This window comes from Onychostoma macrolepis, chromosome 05 (genome assembly GCF_012432095.1).
Source record: "Onychostoma macrolepis isolate SWU-2019 chromosome 05, ASM1243209v1, whole genome shotgun sequence".
Lineage (NCBI taxonomy): Eukaryota > Metazoa > Chordata > Actinopteri > Cypriniformes > Cyprinidae > Onychostoma > Onychostoma macrolepis.
In genome coordinates, this window is record NC_081159.1 from 40704623 (window position 1) to 40722325 (window position 17703).

A 17703-nucleotide genomic window follows, 5' to 3' on the forward strand; every position below is an offset into this window, starting at 1 on the left:
TATTAGGCAAGCGATTAAAATTTTTTACTTCTAGTAATCTAATTAATTACATGAGGTGCCATAGGTGATTGTCTTCAGAAACATTTTTTGTTATTCTGGTTGAACGTCTCTTCACATCCTGATAGCAATCATTAAGTTAAGTGGTCTAAATGTATTTATCTGTATTCATATATTCTGTGGAAGGCGTAGGACCAAGAAATGTTCGTCCAATCAAAACGTTCGGTCCGAGCGTTTTAATTGGCTTTCCTACCTGCCTGTCAACGTATGTATTTGCATACGTCTGCACACCCTGTTCGCGCAGACAGGATACGTCATCAGCACGTTCACGCACGCTGTGCGGACAGAGCAAGAATGGCAGGCAAACATCAACAACCCGATCTTCCTTCCTGGTATTGTTGTACTTTTACTAACTGTGCTGTAAAGTTTTCTCACTGGTGAATGACACATGATGTAGCCCAGCGGTTCCCAATTCCTGTCCTTGCGCCCCCCGCTCTGCATATTTTGCATGTCTCGCTTAGTTAACACACCCGATTCAGATAACCAGCTCGTTAGAAGTGAGCTCCGTGCATGAAATGTGTTCCGATTGACATGCTCCCTACACAGTGTTCATTGCTCTTTACTCCCTGAGCAGCGGAAATCCGTAGAAGTTTATTTCACTTCGGAACATTCACTCACGGATTTGCGCTGCGCAGTGTCTTCACACACAGACGAAACATACTAGAGAAGTGTTAAGTGTGACATAATATACCTCTGTAAATAAATACAATTTAAATTCACGTCTCGCACACTTTAATGCCCTTTGTATGGAACATACGCTTTGGACTGGAATCATGGAGGAATATCTGGTGATGTCCACTTCGCAGGGCACTTATTACGGTCGAACAGAACAACCGTCGGACATGATAAGATATACATATGAAAAGTGCAGAGTGGGGAGGCCACGACGACTAATTGGAAACCATTGATGTAGCCTGTTGTAGTAATTTAATGTTGTTGCTCGGAGATGAACAGTTCTGCTTTGTCTTTTTCATTTTCATTGGCAAAATTGAGAAAAACAGACAACATTGTGTCTAAAATAACACAATATTAACTTCTTGTTCATTGAACTGTTGTATAAGATCAGTATCACATTTGCAATCGTGTGATATTGCATTTATTGCTTGTGTGATATTGCTTAACTATATGATGTAAATATGAGACAAAAACTCAAACAGGGGCATTTTTGCCCCATATCTTGAATTTTAGGGACATTCTAACTATGATCTCTAGGTTTCATCAAGAGCTGTTGCCCTACCTCATATTTGTCATAAATCAACTGTATGAAATGTCAGATGACCCACGTAGGTCTGGGGTGGGGCAAGTGCGTTAAATGCATTAATAATTTGAATGCGTTATTTTTCACCGTAATTAATTAATTTAATTAACGTGTTAAATGTACAGCCCTAGTATTTATATGAACATTTATTTTATATTTAAATTTATATTTTATTTATATCATTATATTATATTGTAACATTTTTATATTTATTTAATTTTACATTTTTATGATTATCAACTCACAAACCCTAGTTTGAAAAACTATTCAGTCTTTGTATTTCTATGGTTCACTCTAACCCAAATGCATCATGGGAAGGAAGCAGCTGGATTTGGTATTTGGAGGTGTTGTGTGTCAGTCCATCTTAATGTCTTTATCTTCTGTTCTTTATAATCTGCCCTCTCTTTCATCTCTCTATCTTTAGTACTGACCCCGTCCATGTACGCACCTGTTCCCACCTTTCACTTCTCACCTGATCCATAGGCTGAATGTTCCAGCGCCCCACCTGGACAGACAGCTGAGGGTTTACAGGCCTTCTTTTATTTCAGTTTGTGCTGAAAGGATTTTATGCAGTAATCATGAACAGATTTCACAGGAGAGAGTGAGAATTGTGGGAGTTCAGCAGCACTGAAATGGCTTCTTTCTGGTTGAAATATTCACTATTAAAACAGAAAATTTTAACAGGACATATTGAAAAGTGATATAGCTAAAAACTTTGGTTTATATAAATGGTTTTTGCACTCACTCCGTTGTCAGTCTTGGCTAAAGGTGTGGTCACATTAGCGAAATTTCACGGGCAAAAAGGTCCATTGAACATTGTCAGTAGTGTAGCTATGCATGAAGCACAGCACACAGAAATCACTTTCCAACCAAGCAGCTTTCTGTCGATCATTATGTTCATCAAACCATGTGACCAACTTGAACCAGTTGCGAAACCATGCTTAAAGGGTTAGTTCACCCAAAAATGAAAATTCTGTCATTAATTATTGACCCTCATGTTGTTCCAAACTCGTAAGACCTTCGTTCATCTTCGGAACACAAATTAAGATATTTGTGATGGAATCTGAGAGCTCTCTGACCCTCCCATTTACAGTAAGGTTACTACCACGATCAATGAACAGAAACGTAGCAAGGACATCGGTAAAATAGTCCATGTGACATCAGGGGTTCAACCATAATTTTACAAAACTACGAGAATACTTTTTGTTTGCAAAGAAAATAATAATAACATAATTTATTCAGCAATTCTTCTCCCCGAGTTACCGTCTTCCACTATTTTGGAGAGTATCTCCAAATCGAAGGATCCTTGCTGTCCATGGGAGGGTCAGAGAGCTCTCAGATTCCATAAAAAAAATCTTATTTTGTCTTCTGAAGATGAACGAAGGTCTTATGGGTTTGGAACGACATGAGGGTGAGTAATTAATGACAGAATTTTCATTTTTGGGTGAACTATCCCTTTAATAAATTGATCGGGTTGATTTGCGCATTTGTATGTCACAAGCTTCAAATCGTATTTATTCTTTTGAAGAACATTGAACATAAACATTGCATGAATATACAAAGTTTTGCATCCTCCTTTTCTTTGTTCTAAAAAGCAGACATAATATTTATCTATTTCGCGTCCTAATCATGTGATGGCGAGCACACAAAGTTGATTCTTATATTTAATCAAGCAGTAAAAACACCCATTCCTGTGCCCCGCGGAAGGATTTTTAAATCGATTGTAATCACAATACAAAGCTCCCTATTAACGCAACTATTGTATTTACAATATAGCACGGCCTCAAGTGCTTTGCTTAATTCTGTTTCACTGTTTTTGAACACGTTCCACTAACTGATTGACTGTTAGTGAAAGATGCATTCTCAGTTTTCGTTGGCCTCTGTTGCCAAGAGAGTCGTTCTTGTTTCTCTCATGTCATTGAAAGAGTCTTGAAATGGAAGCCTGAGTTTTCCTTCTGCTGTTTATTTGAAAGTAGCCTGTTTATTTTATATTTCATAGAGTGTGGCGGCTGTGTGGTGTGTGTGTGTATCCATGTGAAGGGTCGCTGGAATGTTCAGGGTCACGTGATTGAGTTTCAAGATGACCTTGTAAATTACATCTCAGCATAAACATAAACACAAGGCCACGGTTTGCACATAAGCCGTCTGCGCATTCATCCCTCACGCTCGCGGTGTGTTAACAGCAGCATTCACTGTGTGTTTGCTGTCTTAATATGGTGTCAGTGGGTGTTTATATGAAGTGCTGTTAGCAGCCTGTGTGTGTCAGCGTCAGATAAAGACTCAGTCTCATCACCCTGCAGCAATCTTATGTCATCTCAAGATGTTTAGATGCTCCCAGGAATTTTAAATCAGGGTTATCACACCAGCTAATTAACATGGAACAGTCTGTTTTTACAGAAAGTCAAACTCACTTGGAACTCCAGACGCTGTTTCATCCCAGATATGAGTGGAATTTTCTTTATTTACATAACAGACAGTTGCAGAACTTTTGCTGAGGAGCCATGGAAACACGCAGCTCTGAAGCGCATTTCAGGCGTCACCGACAAGAGATAAGGTCTGCCTGTTATGACTGCAGATGTATATTATTGCATGTATATTTAAATTACAGGAATATTGCAGGTTGTTTTTAGCCTGCATTTGGTGGCATGCTGTCAACTATCACAGACAACAGTTTGGATTCCTACCTCTGTGTATATAGAACAGGAGATGTGTTTATACCAATAAAACTGTCTAAAAGTGCAATGTGCAAAGTAATATAGTGTTTTTCAAGTGTTTACTTTTTAGCTTCAACACTGTTGTTTTTGCTTGGTATCTGCATAAGGATGTCCAGAAGGAATGTGGAAGTGATGTAAAAGAGATCAAAAGTAGTCACAGCCCAAAAGGACATTTTAGACAACTTTACAGCTCAAATAACTATTACATTTTTTGAAATATTAGAATGTTATAAATTGAACGTAAATTGAACATTTGTATTTTATTTTATTTTTTACTTTCTCAGCTCAAAAAGACTTTACAGTACAACTTTACAACTCAAATAACTGTTTTATTTTTACGATATATTATATTTAGATTAATTTTTAATGAGCCAATAACAAAACCACCACTGGCTCTGCACCCCTTTACCTAAATTCATTACTTCAGACTTAAGTGCCCTCTAGAAGCTTACATTCTGCAATTGAACATCACTTTATTGTGCCTTCCCAAAGAGGCACAAAATCACTTTCACAGAGTTTTAAATTAAATGGTCCCTCTTGGTGGAATGACCTGCCCAACTCAATCTTCAAGAATCGGCTAAAAACACATCTCTATCATTTTTATTTGACCCTCTAACTCTAGCACTCTCTATTCTAATTCTATTCTTTAAAAAAAACAAAAAAACACTAGCTTTTATAATCTTTTTGTATTCTATCTGTTACGGGTTGTGTGGTTGTAGTAAATATGAATGAATATAAATGAAAGGCAGGAGAACGAAACGGCTTCAACGCACTTTTCCCATTTATTACATCAAGAACGGACAAACACAAAGGGAGAACTGAGGACTTTTAAAGTCAAGTCAAGTCAAGTCACCTTTATTTATATAGCGCTTTTACAATACAGATTGTGTCAAAGCACTTAACAGTATCAAATTGGAGGATAGAGTGTCAGTAATGTATAATGATAAGATTAAACACTCAATTTTCAATTTTCAGTTAAAGGCATTTCATTATTGAATTCAGAGATGTCATTGTCTAGCTCAGTTTAGTTTAAATAGTATCTGTGCAATCAAATCGGCGATAATCGCTAGAAATTAAGTGTCCCCAACTGAGCAAGCCAGAGGTGACAGCGGCAAGGAACCAAAACTCCCTCTGTGACAGAATGGAGAGAAAAAAAACCTTGGGAGAAACCAGGCTCAGTCGGGGGGCCAGTTCTCCTCTGACCAGATGAAACCCACAGTTCAAAAGTTTATATTTCTATTTTAATTTTGTTGCAATTTCTAACAATAGTAGTATTATGTAGTTAGGTATTTTATTATATTTTAGTTATTTTGTTATTTTTGGTTGATATATCTGGGGATATATCTCTGGGGGTCATCTGGGTGTCCTGGTCTCCGCTGACGATCAGGGCTGTAGACATCATCTCTTGGTGCTGATCCACCATCTGATCGGATACGGACTGAGAAACAGACTAGGAAAGAAACAGACAAATATTAGCGTAGATGCCATTCAACTTACGATGTAACGAGTACATCGTGTGTTATGGGGAGTGTTCCCGGTTCCGTTGATCTAATTAATGCAGCCTAACAATCCTTTAACGGATTTGAATAATAGAAGCGTATTAATGTGTTATGTGTAAGCCAGGCTAAAGAGATGGGTCTTTAATCTAGATTTAAACTGACAGAGTGTGTCTGCCTCCCGAACAGTGTTAGGTAGACTGTTCCAGAGTTTGGGTGCTAAATAGGAATAGGATCTGCCGCCCGCAGTCGATTTTGATATTCTAGGTATTATCAAACGGCCGGAGTTTTGAGAACGCAGCAGACGTGGAGGACTATAATGCGATAAGAGCTCGCTCAAGTACTGAGGAGCTAAATCATTCAGGGCTTTATAAGTAATTAACAAGATTTTAAAATCTATCCGATGCTTGATAGGGAGCCAGTGCAGTGTTGACAGAACCGGGCTAATATGGTCATATTTCCTGGTTCTAGTAAGGACTCTAGATGCTGCATTTTGGACTAACTGTAGTTTGTTGATCAAGCGTGCAGAACAACCACCCAATAAAGCATTACAATAGTCTAACCTTGAGGTCATAAACGCATGAATTAACATTTCTGCATTTGATGTTGAGAGCATTGGTCGCAATTTAGATATGCTTTTGCGATGAAAAAATGCAGTTTTACAGATGCTAGAAACATGGCTTTCAAATGACAGATTGCTATCGAACAGCACACCTAGGTTCCTGACTGATGAAGAAGAATTGACAGAGCAGCCGTCAAGTGTTAGATAATGTTCTAGGTTATTACATGTGGGGTTTTTAGGTCCGATAATTAACAATTTAGCAGTAAAAAATTACTCGTCATCCACTGTTTAATGCAGGACATGAATGCATTTAACCTGCAGTTACAAATGCAGAAATAATGTTTTGATATATAAGACATAAAATGTTGAATATAATTTGAAATTATAAAAAAAAAATAATAATAAAAAGATACTTTAAATGTGAAATTAAAACCGCCAGTAGGTGTCACCAAGTCACTGTTAATAAGTGAGTCATTGAGACTGAACCGAATCATTTAAATAGTTGATTCATTCAGGAACGAAACACCTTCATGTTGCTCAAACGCAAAACAGTGCTGTGGCTGTTTTTCTTAATTAACTTCTTGTTTATTGAACTGTTGTAAAAAAGTAAATAAAAAATCTATATGTAATCATGCTGATTTTTGGAGAAAAACGGCACTCTTCGTGTGATATTGATTTACTATATGAAATACTGATAATGTCAAATCGCACATCGTTACAACAACAATTATGATATTATCGCAGACAATATATATCGCATACCCTGCACCACTGTCTTTTTGGCTAATTTGTGCAAAACCTTTTGCTAAACTGCCAAAGCTTCATTTTAACCACCAATGCAATGATGCAAGTATTTACCTTACCTCTACATGCTTGCGAAGGGTTGATGTCGAGATTTTATAAACTGCTACTTTGGTCTCCCTAGGCAAACACAGCTTACACTGCATAATAGAGCGTAAACATGGCCAGGGATTCACTTCATTTCCTTCGAGTTCAACTTCAGCAGAATACGACGGGGGTTTGGTTTTCAGCTGGGTCTGCACCATTAACGCCTGTCTTGTCCGTCTGCATCTTTCTTCTGATTTTAGCGCCAGTTTGTTCTCCTGCCCATTATATACTGCAGTAGTTTCCAGGGAGCGATTTTTATTTTTTTTTACTCAGTAATTAATGTTTTAAAATGTAGCTTCAAATACTTTAATCAAAATATACTTAAGTAAAAAAAAAAAATTAAATTACTTTAAAAAGTAGAAGTACACAAAAAAGCTACTCAATTACAGTAACGTGAGTAAATGTAATTCTAACTTTCCACCTCTGCTAGCAACTAATTAAGTTAATTGACATCAGGTCTGTAACATGATTAGCTATAAAAGGGATGTCTTAGAGGGGCAGAGTCTCTCAGAAGTAAAGATGGGCGGAGGCTCTCCAATCTGTGAAAGAGTGCGTAAAAAGATTGTGGAATACTTTAAAAACGTTTCTCAACGTCAGATTGCAAAGGCTTCGTAGTAGAAGTGTCCGGGTGCTGAATTGGCCTGCCTGCAGTCCAGATCTTTCACCTATAGAGAACATTTGGCAAATCATTAAAGGAAAATATTGTGAATAAAATATTGGCTCATGTGATTTGAAATTCTTTTAGTTTTCATTTTATTCAAATAAAAAAAAAAACGTCCCAACATTTCCGGAATTCGGGTTGTAAGTCGCTTTGGATAAAAGCATCTGCTAAATGACTAAATGTAAATGTAAATATTAGAATTATATAATTATATTGTATATTTTATTTATTTATTTTTTTAATAAAAGAGTTCTTGCTGGTGCTGTAACCAAATAGGAATTTCAAATTTTTTCTCTTTCATAACCAACAGTTGATCTGCTTAGAAAAGTAGTTTTAGCTCTAAAGGAGTTTTTAGACAGTTTACTCAAATTCAGCCCAAATAACTGATATTTTATTTTTTTTAATTTAGTTTTACTTTATTTTTTATTATTCAAAAGTTTAGCTTAAAGAGTAGTGCCAATTTATAATTGTAAACTTAATTTTAATTTGATACTTAATTTTAATTGTAACTTTTTACTAAAGAATTCATTCAAGTGCTAGAGAGCAATTCTCCCATTGTAAATGCACCACTGTAGGCATGTTTCTCATTTGTTTTTACAAACTGCCATACTGTCTATATAGACATTAGGTTCCTTTACATCTTCATAATAGATTCACACATGTAGATAAAACTGTGAATGAGGAGCAGGAAGCAGCTTCACGGAGCAGTCAGGCTTCTCTGACAGATTCGTAGTGATTATTTGGCTGTGTAAAGGAATGAAAAGTGTCTCTGTGTGTGAAAATCTCTGTCCTCAGGGGTTTTATTCAACCATCAGACTGACAGAGTGCGAAAAAGAGATTTTGATTGAGTTCAGGCCCATTCAGACGGCCGGTCTTGCTTGACAAAGCCCAGCAGATAAAGACACAGTTGTAGCTCTCTTTTGTCTGTTCTCCATCTATTATCCGCTCTTATCTTTTCTTCTTCTCATGGCAGTTTCACTTTCTTGCATCTGTTGTAGTGATCTTTTTTCCTTTCATTCGTGTATGCTCATTATCTCCAGACCCCTGCAGGTTTGATTGATGGCTCCGGGTTTTGATTGACACGTGTGTAAGATTTGATTGTGACACTGATGTGGTTGGATTTTGGGGTTAAAGGTCGTAGCTCATTCTGGTTGAGAGAGAGAGAGTGTGTGTGTGTGTGTGTGTGTGTGAAAACACACACTCGCATTCATACTTTTCTGTGTAATTGGGGGCATCCCTGACTTCTATTGTTATTTAATTTAGATAATTATAATTACTATAGGCTGCTCTAAAATGCATTTAATCCTGAAATAAATATAGTTATGCATTTTTAGATGTGAATCAAGACATTTGAGTCTTTATTTAATAAAAAAATATATATTTAAAATGATTATTATTTATTTTAATTTAATTCTCATTTCTGGTGTTATTTAATTTAGCTAATAATAATTACTAAAATCTTCATATTTAGTCACTTCATAAAGCATTTTACGTAGGATGTCCCAAATGTCTTTTGTGTATTTATTTTTTTTTTTTTTTACAAACAAAAAAGTTGCTTTTATGAATCCATGATATATTTAGCATATATTTAGATATGTTAGGATATAGTAATGTGTTCATAAGCTAATGTTTATAAAATAATATTCGCTTCTAAGCTAACAAAACATTAACAGAATTGTGATTGTAACAGAAATGTGTACGAGACTATTCATTTTTAATTAACTTTTTAATTTTCCATTTACTTTTATTTTGATTAATATATAAAGTGTAAACAAACTTTTATTATAAATATTATTATAAATTCTCAAACATAACACAAATTTTTTTCTCGTTCTTCTTTTAGAGATCTTTAAGAACTCTTATATTCTGGCATACAGAACATCTGTGTTTATGAAGCGAAATACAAAGGCTGATGATACACAGAGCAACTTTTTGAGCAATATTGATGGGCAACTTTGGTTAATGTAGGCATCAACGGGCAACCAGGTGAGACACAGGGCCTACGACTGATTTAAAGAAAAGAAAAAAAAAAGCTGTCTGGCAAAATTGCTCAAAAAGTTCATCAGCCAAAGACTCACGGTATTATTCAGTCAACACAGACATTTAGCTGAAACATATATGTGATATATTTCATATCTTTTTTCCACCATAACATGACATACTGCTTGTCTACTGTGAGTTTTTAATAGAATAAATGTTCTCACTGAGTGTAATTGCTGTATGTTCATTACAGATTTGCTTTCAGAAGAGCTTGTACAACTACTCATTTTTACTAATTGACTAGTCATCCAGAAAAGTAGTCAAATAGTTGGCGAGTCAGTGTTTACATTATGTAAACGACTCACTACACAGTGATCAGCATTAGCGCTCTGACAGCTAAATGGAGAATGACGCGGGTGAGAAATGAAGGATGGAGTATCTCCAGTGCCAGATTCACGCTGCTTACGTTATTATGAACAGAGCCAAAAACAGCCGTGAGTGACACACTAGTTTATTTCTGTCAGTTTTATAGTAAAACTTGTTTATTGGTAACACTTTACGGTGAGGTTTCATTAGTTACTATTAGTTAACTAAATTAGACTAAATTAACTCACAATGAACTTCTCAGTATTTAATAAAGTTAGTTAATGTTAACTTTAACATCTTTAAACACATTTAAAAATCTCTTTAAAATCAAAAGTTGTATTTGTTTACAAATTAATTATTGATATAATTTACCTATAGCTTCACATTTCTAAAACTTTACATTAGTTAAAATTAGCTATGTTGAACAATACTTCTATTTAATAATCTTTGATAATGTTCATTTGAACTTTTAATGCTACATTTTTAAAATCAAAAGTTGTTAACATTCTTTTAACCAATTTAATTTAATTTAATTTAATTTAATTTAATTTAATTTAATTTTCTTTTCTTTTCTTTTCTTTTCTTTTCTTTTCTTTTCTTTTCTTTTCTTTTCTTTTCTTTTCTTTTCTTTTCTTAAACCAAAATAATTTTTAAGTCAACCCATAGGAATTACATTAGTTAAAATTAGTTAATTTCAATAGTAATAATAATAATAGCTAATAATTCTTATTAATGATAATTTCAACATTTTATAGTACATTTTTAAAATCAAAATTTGTTAACATTCCTTGAATTCTATGATTATTATGAGTAATGACAAATGTGAGATATTTTTGAGATATATATTTTATTTTATTTTAGCTAATGCATTAATTAATGTTAACAAGTGAGACATATTGTAAAGTGTTACTAAATTTATACATAGGTTTTTAGTACAAGTAGTTGTGTGAAAAATGTGTGAAATCAATACATATTCCAGCAAAGACCAAACAAACTAAAAGCTGGTTCTGCAGCATGATGTTGCCTGTGTAAGTTGTGCGTCACTGTAAGCTGAACGCTCTTGGGTTAACGGTTATAAATGAGCTGTTCTGTTTATACGTTACGTCTCACAGCGGTGACTGTGTTTACGACTGTTTTCTTTCTTAACTATGCAAGCGCAGGCCAAAATCTGTCTGCGTTTATGTGTGTGTGTTTCATAAAGTGTGCATATGTGAAATAAATGGATGAGGCAGGGATGGGATGAGATATTGAGCAGTGCATCACGCTTACGGTGTGAGTGAGAAAGCGTGAGTGTTTTTGTCGCGGGGTTTATGTTGACGTCCCGCACATGAATAAGTCTTACTGTATACACTAACGGGTTTGTGTAAGTGTTTCAGTACTTTGAAGGATTAAAGTCGTCTCTTAATTATGTGTTTTAGACGTGCAAGGACACTTTCAGACGCACACAGACTAGCCTCCATTCTTTATCCAGACTAAAGCAGTGCTGTGTTCGGCTCTGTAATATAAGCAGTGCATTAGTGAGTTTAGACTAGTGATAGTGTTTGTAACGGAGAGTGAAAGACAAGAATAGTTTGCTGAAAGAGAGAGAGTCTGCTCAAGTTGACTTTAAGGAACTAAATATAACATAATGTACTGTCAGGTGGTCATTATCATAAAAATAAACCCAGACAGGGTGAACAGGACCCCATCGTGACTTATTATATTATATTAACTTGTTTTTTGGTTAACTATTCCTTTAAATAAAGATACATAATAATAAGGTAATTTAAAAATAATAATAAAGGTATTATTTATTTAGATTTTTACATCAGTAATTTTATATATTAATATAATATAACATAACAGGAATATAATATTAAAACAAATATAATTTATAAACATATCAGTGAATATATACTGTATGTATATAGATCATTTTATATCATTAATATTTAATATATTTATTTTATTTTTATTAATGTCCTATGAAACACTAATATCATCATAATGTTGAAAAAAAAAGATGTTTATAAAAGATTTCTTATAAAAGAAGACATTCATTTGAAATGTATTTTATTTTATTTTTTACATTTTTGCATGCTCACTAGTATGCTTAAGATTTAGCATCGCCTGTCTTAATGTGTTTAAATGAGTTTACATTAAACATATGTGCACCAAACCATGTGCATATTGTTTCTCAGCTATGTTATGAAAGATATAAATTGATGTTTATTTTGTATTTACTACTATATTTATTATTAATAGTTATTATATATTAGTTAATGTACACATTGGCAAAAATGAGTGTTACATGGAGCCTAATTTTTACGGTATATAAACAGGATTATTAATCTTATATACAAGAATATTTGACCACTGAAAGCCACAATCGACTAATCAGAAAAAGTGTTCCAGAGTGCCGTGAAGTAAGCATCTTTATTTTATGCCTTGATGTCAAAATTATATACAGCATTCCTCATCACCCCCTCTCTGTCTTTAACAGCTCACAGATGTGGAGTTATTTTGACTGAAGGGTGTTTGGTCAGCTTCTATAAGCACCTTTGTGACTGTCGAAAACTGTGTGTGTGTGTGTTCGGTCATATGCACAAGCTCTTGTGGGAGAGGAAAACACACACAGCACACACAACTTTACAGCCCTGTGTCGTAACTCTCTTTCTTACTTTTCACCCTGAGTGGCTTAGCATGCACTAATTACAGCAGCAGTAACTCGAGGTTAAGTGTCTCGCTCATGGACACAAAAGCACAATTGTGCTCGCAACAAGGTTATTATGGTTTATAACAATATTGTTTCATTTTTTTTATTTCTTTTTTATATTCAAGTTGTCATGCAAGTATAGATTTGTTGTGTTAATTTTCCAGTTTGTTTTAATTTAAGTTTATTTTGAGGTTTTCCAACATATTCAAACTTTATATGAAATATTTAATATTCATTCAGGCTGGCAAAATAAATTCATGGATATTATTATTATTATTATTATTATGGTTGTTTTTTTGTTTAGTTTTTGTTTATTTTTGCCAAAAATTATGTATGTATATATGTATTATATATGTGCATAGCATCAAAACAGCATAACAATAAAATAAAAACATCAATCACACACATATATTATATATATACAATACATACGTATAGTTAACATTTAATGTCTTACAAAATAATAATAACCTTGCCTAATTAATTCTACATTTCCTTTTTAGTATTCGGAAACCTTGAGAAGTTTTCTCAAATTACGGCTGTGTGATTGGTTGTTTAATTGTTTTGATGAATATTGTTATTGAATACTGACTGTGGTGTAATAATCATTTGTGTTTTTGTAGTTCGATATATAATCTTGATTGTTCGATTAAACGTTTTTCATTTAAAGAATGTTTTACACAAACAAATTAATATTACTTTTAGTGAGTCTATCCTTGATGTCCGTCTGTCCTTGACTCTCCTGCTCACAAGTTCAGCATCCATTCAGATCCCTTCTTCAAACAAACTTCTCCAATAACCTCTTCATATCGCTCCAAAACTAGTGGCTGACCGTCCAAACTTCATTTCCATCTTTTTGTTTAATTTATAAAATGTCTCGGGGCGTTTTTTTCTCTGCAAATATTTGAAGATGAAAGAGTGAGAATGATGTGATATTTGCAGCCATATTTCCCCAGGTGCCATAAATTTCATACTTCAAAGCTGTGTGTTATGATCCTGAGAGTCTGGATATCTGAAGTAATTATTCAGTTCGGTCGCTCACTGTTATTTTTGCTCTGTAAACAAGAAGGAATGAAATAAAGTACATTTTTGAGTTGGAAAAATGTTGTGTGAGTTTCTGACAGATACTACAGGATGATAACTGACCCATTTCCTCTTTCTCCTCCTCTCCAGCTAACGTTCTGGACACCATGCTGCTGAGGAATTCTGGGAAGGTGGAAGAACGTCGGGAGACAGGAAGTGATGCGCCGGCTCTACCTCAGCGCTTCCTGTGGTGCTACTGTTACCATCACTGTCCGGAGGACTCCACTAATAACACGTGCAGGTATCAGGACACATCCTGCCTCACTTGTGTACTCTTGCACACATTCTGAACCCGGTATTACATGTGTGTTTTGTCTTCAGGACGGACGGTTACTGCTTCACCATGGTGGAGGAAGAGGGTGGAGCGGCTGTGGTGACGTCAGGCTGTCTGGGTCTGGTAGGATCAGAGTTTCAGTGCCGAGTGAGTCATAAACTGCTCTAATTTCCAAAATAAACCACTTAAGTGTTAGTGCATCAGTCCTCAAGCACAGAAGAAACAAAAGCCTTACGTAACTCACTGTGAATTAAACACCTCGTTAAATACTCGTGTGCAGCTCCTTTATATTTCACAATTCTTAATTGTATGCCACTATGCAATTTTGTGTCTTAACTAAAAATTGCTGGAAATAAAGTCAGAATTGTGACATATTACGCCGCAGTTACACTGCTGTTCAGACGTTTGGGGTCAGTAAGATTTTTTTAAAGAAATTAGTGCTATTATTTAGCAAGGGTGCATTAAATTGATCAAAAGTAACGAAGTAAATGAAGCCATTTACAGTATGTCATAGAAGATTTCTATTGCAAATAAATTCTGTTTGAACTTAATATTCATCAAAGAGTCCAGAAAAAAAGGTTTCCACAAAAATATGAAGCAGCACAACTGTTTTCAACATTGATAATATTAATAAATGTTTCTTGAGCAGCAAATTAGCATATTACAATGATTTCTGAAGGATCATGTGACACTGAAGACTGCAGTAATGATGCTGAAAATTCAGCATTGTATCTAGGGGTGTGCGATATGATGATTTTTGATCGTGGACGATAAAAATGTCTCCACGATCTGCTTTTGAAGAAATATCGTAGTATCGCACTACAGCGCACATTCTATCAGCTGCAGTTCTGGCGCCGCTGTATCAACTACTGTACAACACGACATACATTCACATCAGTGTTAACTCAGCGGTAGAGTTACTCTCACGGGACACTGCACTTATTCGCAATCACAAAAATACATTATTTGCGTGTGTTTTAAAGCCTTGCTACTGAACTATGTTATATTTTGCGATAATACAGTCAAAACACACAAGGTTTACATATAGACTCAGTTGGTTATGTCTAAAATGAAAGTAAACAGTTGAGAGAAAAACATATGCGTGTCTGTATATTAGATGCATGCAGGCCTTAAAGGGACAGAACTAAACATGCTGCCGACTATAATTAAAGAGATAGTTCACCCTCAAATTTCATTTCTGTCATTATTTACTCACTCACATGTTGTCCCAAACCTGTGTTAATTTATTTTTTGTGCTGAACACAAAAGAAGATATTTTGAAGAATGTGGGTAACCAAACAGTTGCTGGTTCACATTGAATCTGATAGAAGGAAAAAAAAAATACTATGGAAGTCACTGTGGACCAGCAACTGTTTGGTTTTCCACGTTCTTCAAAATAGCATTTATTTTCAGCAGAAGAAAGAAACTCATTCAGGTTTAAAACTAATTCTGAGTGAGTAAATGATGGTATAAAAATAAAACGCTATGCCAGAATTGACAGACAGATGACAGAATTTTTATTATTTAATGTTAAAACAACAAAACGCAAAGAGAAAAAATAATAATACAGTTGCTTTAATAGGAATCAGTCTATAAAGTGTTTTATTTTTGTACTTGTTCGTTCAATTTCTTGAATGCTCCTGCTAAATACACCTATTGTATCTGAAAATAAAGCACTGTTTTATTTGTATATTATGTGTATCTTTGTTCTTATTATTAAGATAAAATAATGACAAAGATTTTTATCTTTGCCCACTTTGGCCTAAATATCCACCGTTGTTTTTTATATTTTGTTACCTTGAAAGGCTTTGTCTTTATAATAGGGAAATTATAGGCTGCACTGCTCAGACAAAATAGTAAAACCAACATGACAAAGAATCGTGATAAAATCATGAAATCGTGATATTTATTAAAAAAATCCTAATAAAATAAAAATCCTAAAAAAAAAACCCCTAAATTTATCACAAAAATAAATTACATTTTAAATTATATACAAATAGAAAACAGTTATTTTAAATTGTAATAATATTTCAGATTATTTCAGTTTTTTCTATATTTTTGATCAAATAAATTCAGCCTTGATGAGCATAAGAGACTTTTTTTAAATTCTGCAATGGAGACAAGCTTCCATACTAATGTCATTCCGTGGTTTTCTTTCTGTGCAAAACAAATGAAGATAGTTTATCAGCTGCTTTTTTCCATATTATGAAAATGAATGGCGATTTATACTGCCAAGCTCCAAAAATGACCATAAAATTAGTCTGTCGTCAATATTTTAAGTGAATCAATGCTTTACACATAAAACATGAAACCAAAAGCAATCCTTTTTACGTTCTTAATACCTGTCCCTGGTCTTATTGTGAAAAAATTTAAATCTGATTTGTTTATTAAAATGTTATAATTTTTTTGCCAAAGCCAAATGGACAGTGAAAAATTATATTATCGAATAATATCATAGCTTATTTTTACCCACTCATTTTAAGTCCTGCTCCTACTGTATATTATCTCATGCTGAACATTCACTTAGAAACAGTGAACACTGTACAAGCAATGAACATTTCACTTGGAATATGTCACATTACAAAAGTTAAATGAGTTGCACGTAGTGTTTCATTGCGTTCCTGACCACCCGAGAGACCTGATGTGTTAATGTAGTGTGTGTTCATGTGTGTTTAGGACACGGGGAACTCTAAACAGCGGCGAGCGCTCGAGTGCTGCACAGATCAGGACTACTGTAACAGAGACCTACATCCAACACTGCCTCCTCTACGAACACCCAGTGAGTACACACACACACACACACACACACACTCACTTACTGTATCTGCCAATCTAATCACAGATTCACTGAAATTGACTGAAATGTAAAGCTGTTTAGTGTTTGTTTAGGTAAGGATCATTATTACTATTGTTAATAATTATAGTTGGTGATTTTAACTTCTAAATAAGCGAAATGCTAAAAACCTCTCAGCAGCACCACTTAGCAACATTCTTACAACCACTCAAAACACCTTAGCAACTAAATTACAACACCCAGCCAGTACACCATTGCAACTGCATAGCAATGTGCTAAAATCAATCCACTTGAGAAACCTTAGAAACTGTATAACAAAGCCTTGGCAACAGGGTTATTATTGTTAACTAAAATTATGAAAAATATTTTTGTTAGTTGAAATAAACTGCAATTACTAGTTAATTTCTACAACAATCCTACTACAATAAATTACTAAGTGAAAATAAATAAAAACTAAGACTTAAATTAAAGTAAATTACACCTAAATAACAAACAAACAAATACATAAATAGTAATAAAAACACAAACAATTACTAAAACTAAAATTCAAATAAAATATAGAAATAAAATCCAACTCAAAATAGTATATTAATATATAATGATTACTATAGACTAACTCAAAAATATGATTTAACCTCAATAGTATTTTGCTTTGGGCAACATTCCTAGAAAAAATGTCTGATTTGTTCCCAAAAATATATGTAGGTCAGAAACTCTCACACACCTGTAGGGTTTATTTTGGCTGTCATGTGCAGCTCCCATCAATCAACACAGCAGAATAGAAACCTCTCTGTCCATCACACACACACAGACACACACACACACACACACCTGTGTGTTCACACGCTCACACCTGTGCTGTAGCTCTGATTTCA

At 34.4% G+C, this 17703-nt stretch overlaps 1 protein-coding gene across 8 annotated transcripts in view; it reads left to right on the forward strand.

Moving 5' to 3' along the window:
• Positions 1-17703, forward strand: part of bmpr1ba (bone morphogenetic protein receptor, type IBa) — a 70502-nt gene that overhangs the window by 43673 nt on the left and 9126 nt on the right. For 7 of the 8 annotated variants that reach the window (XM_058777310.1, XM_058777311.1, XM_058777309.1 and 4 more), the window contains 3 exons: positions 13851-14001; positions 14082-14181; positions 16711-16813. In XM_058777310.1, the coding sequence (XP_058633293.1) occupies positions 13851-14001; positions 14082-14181; positions 16711-16813 (354 nt within the window). Of the gene's footprint in view, positions 1-3799; positions 3870-13850; positions 14002-14081; positions 14182-16710; positions 16814-17703 lie in introns of those variants that run through there. The other variant, XM_058777312.1, reaches the window with a different exon arrangement.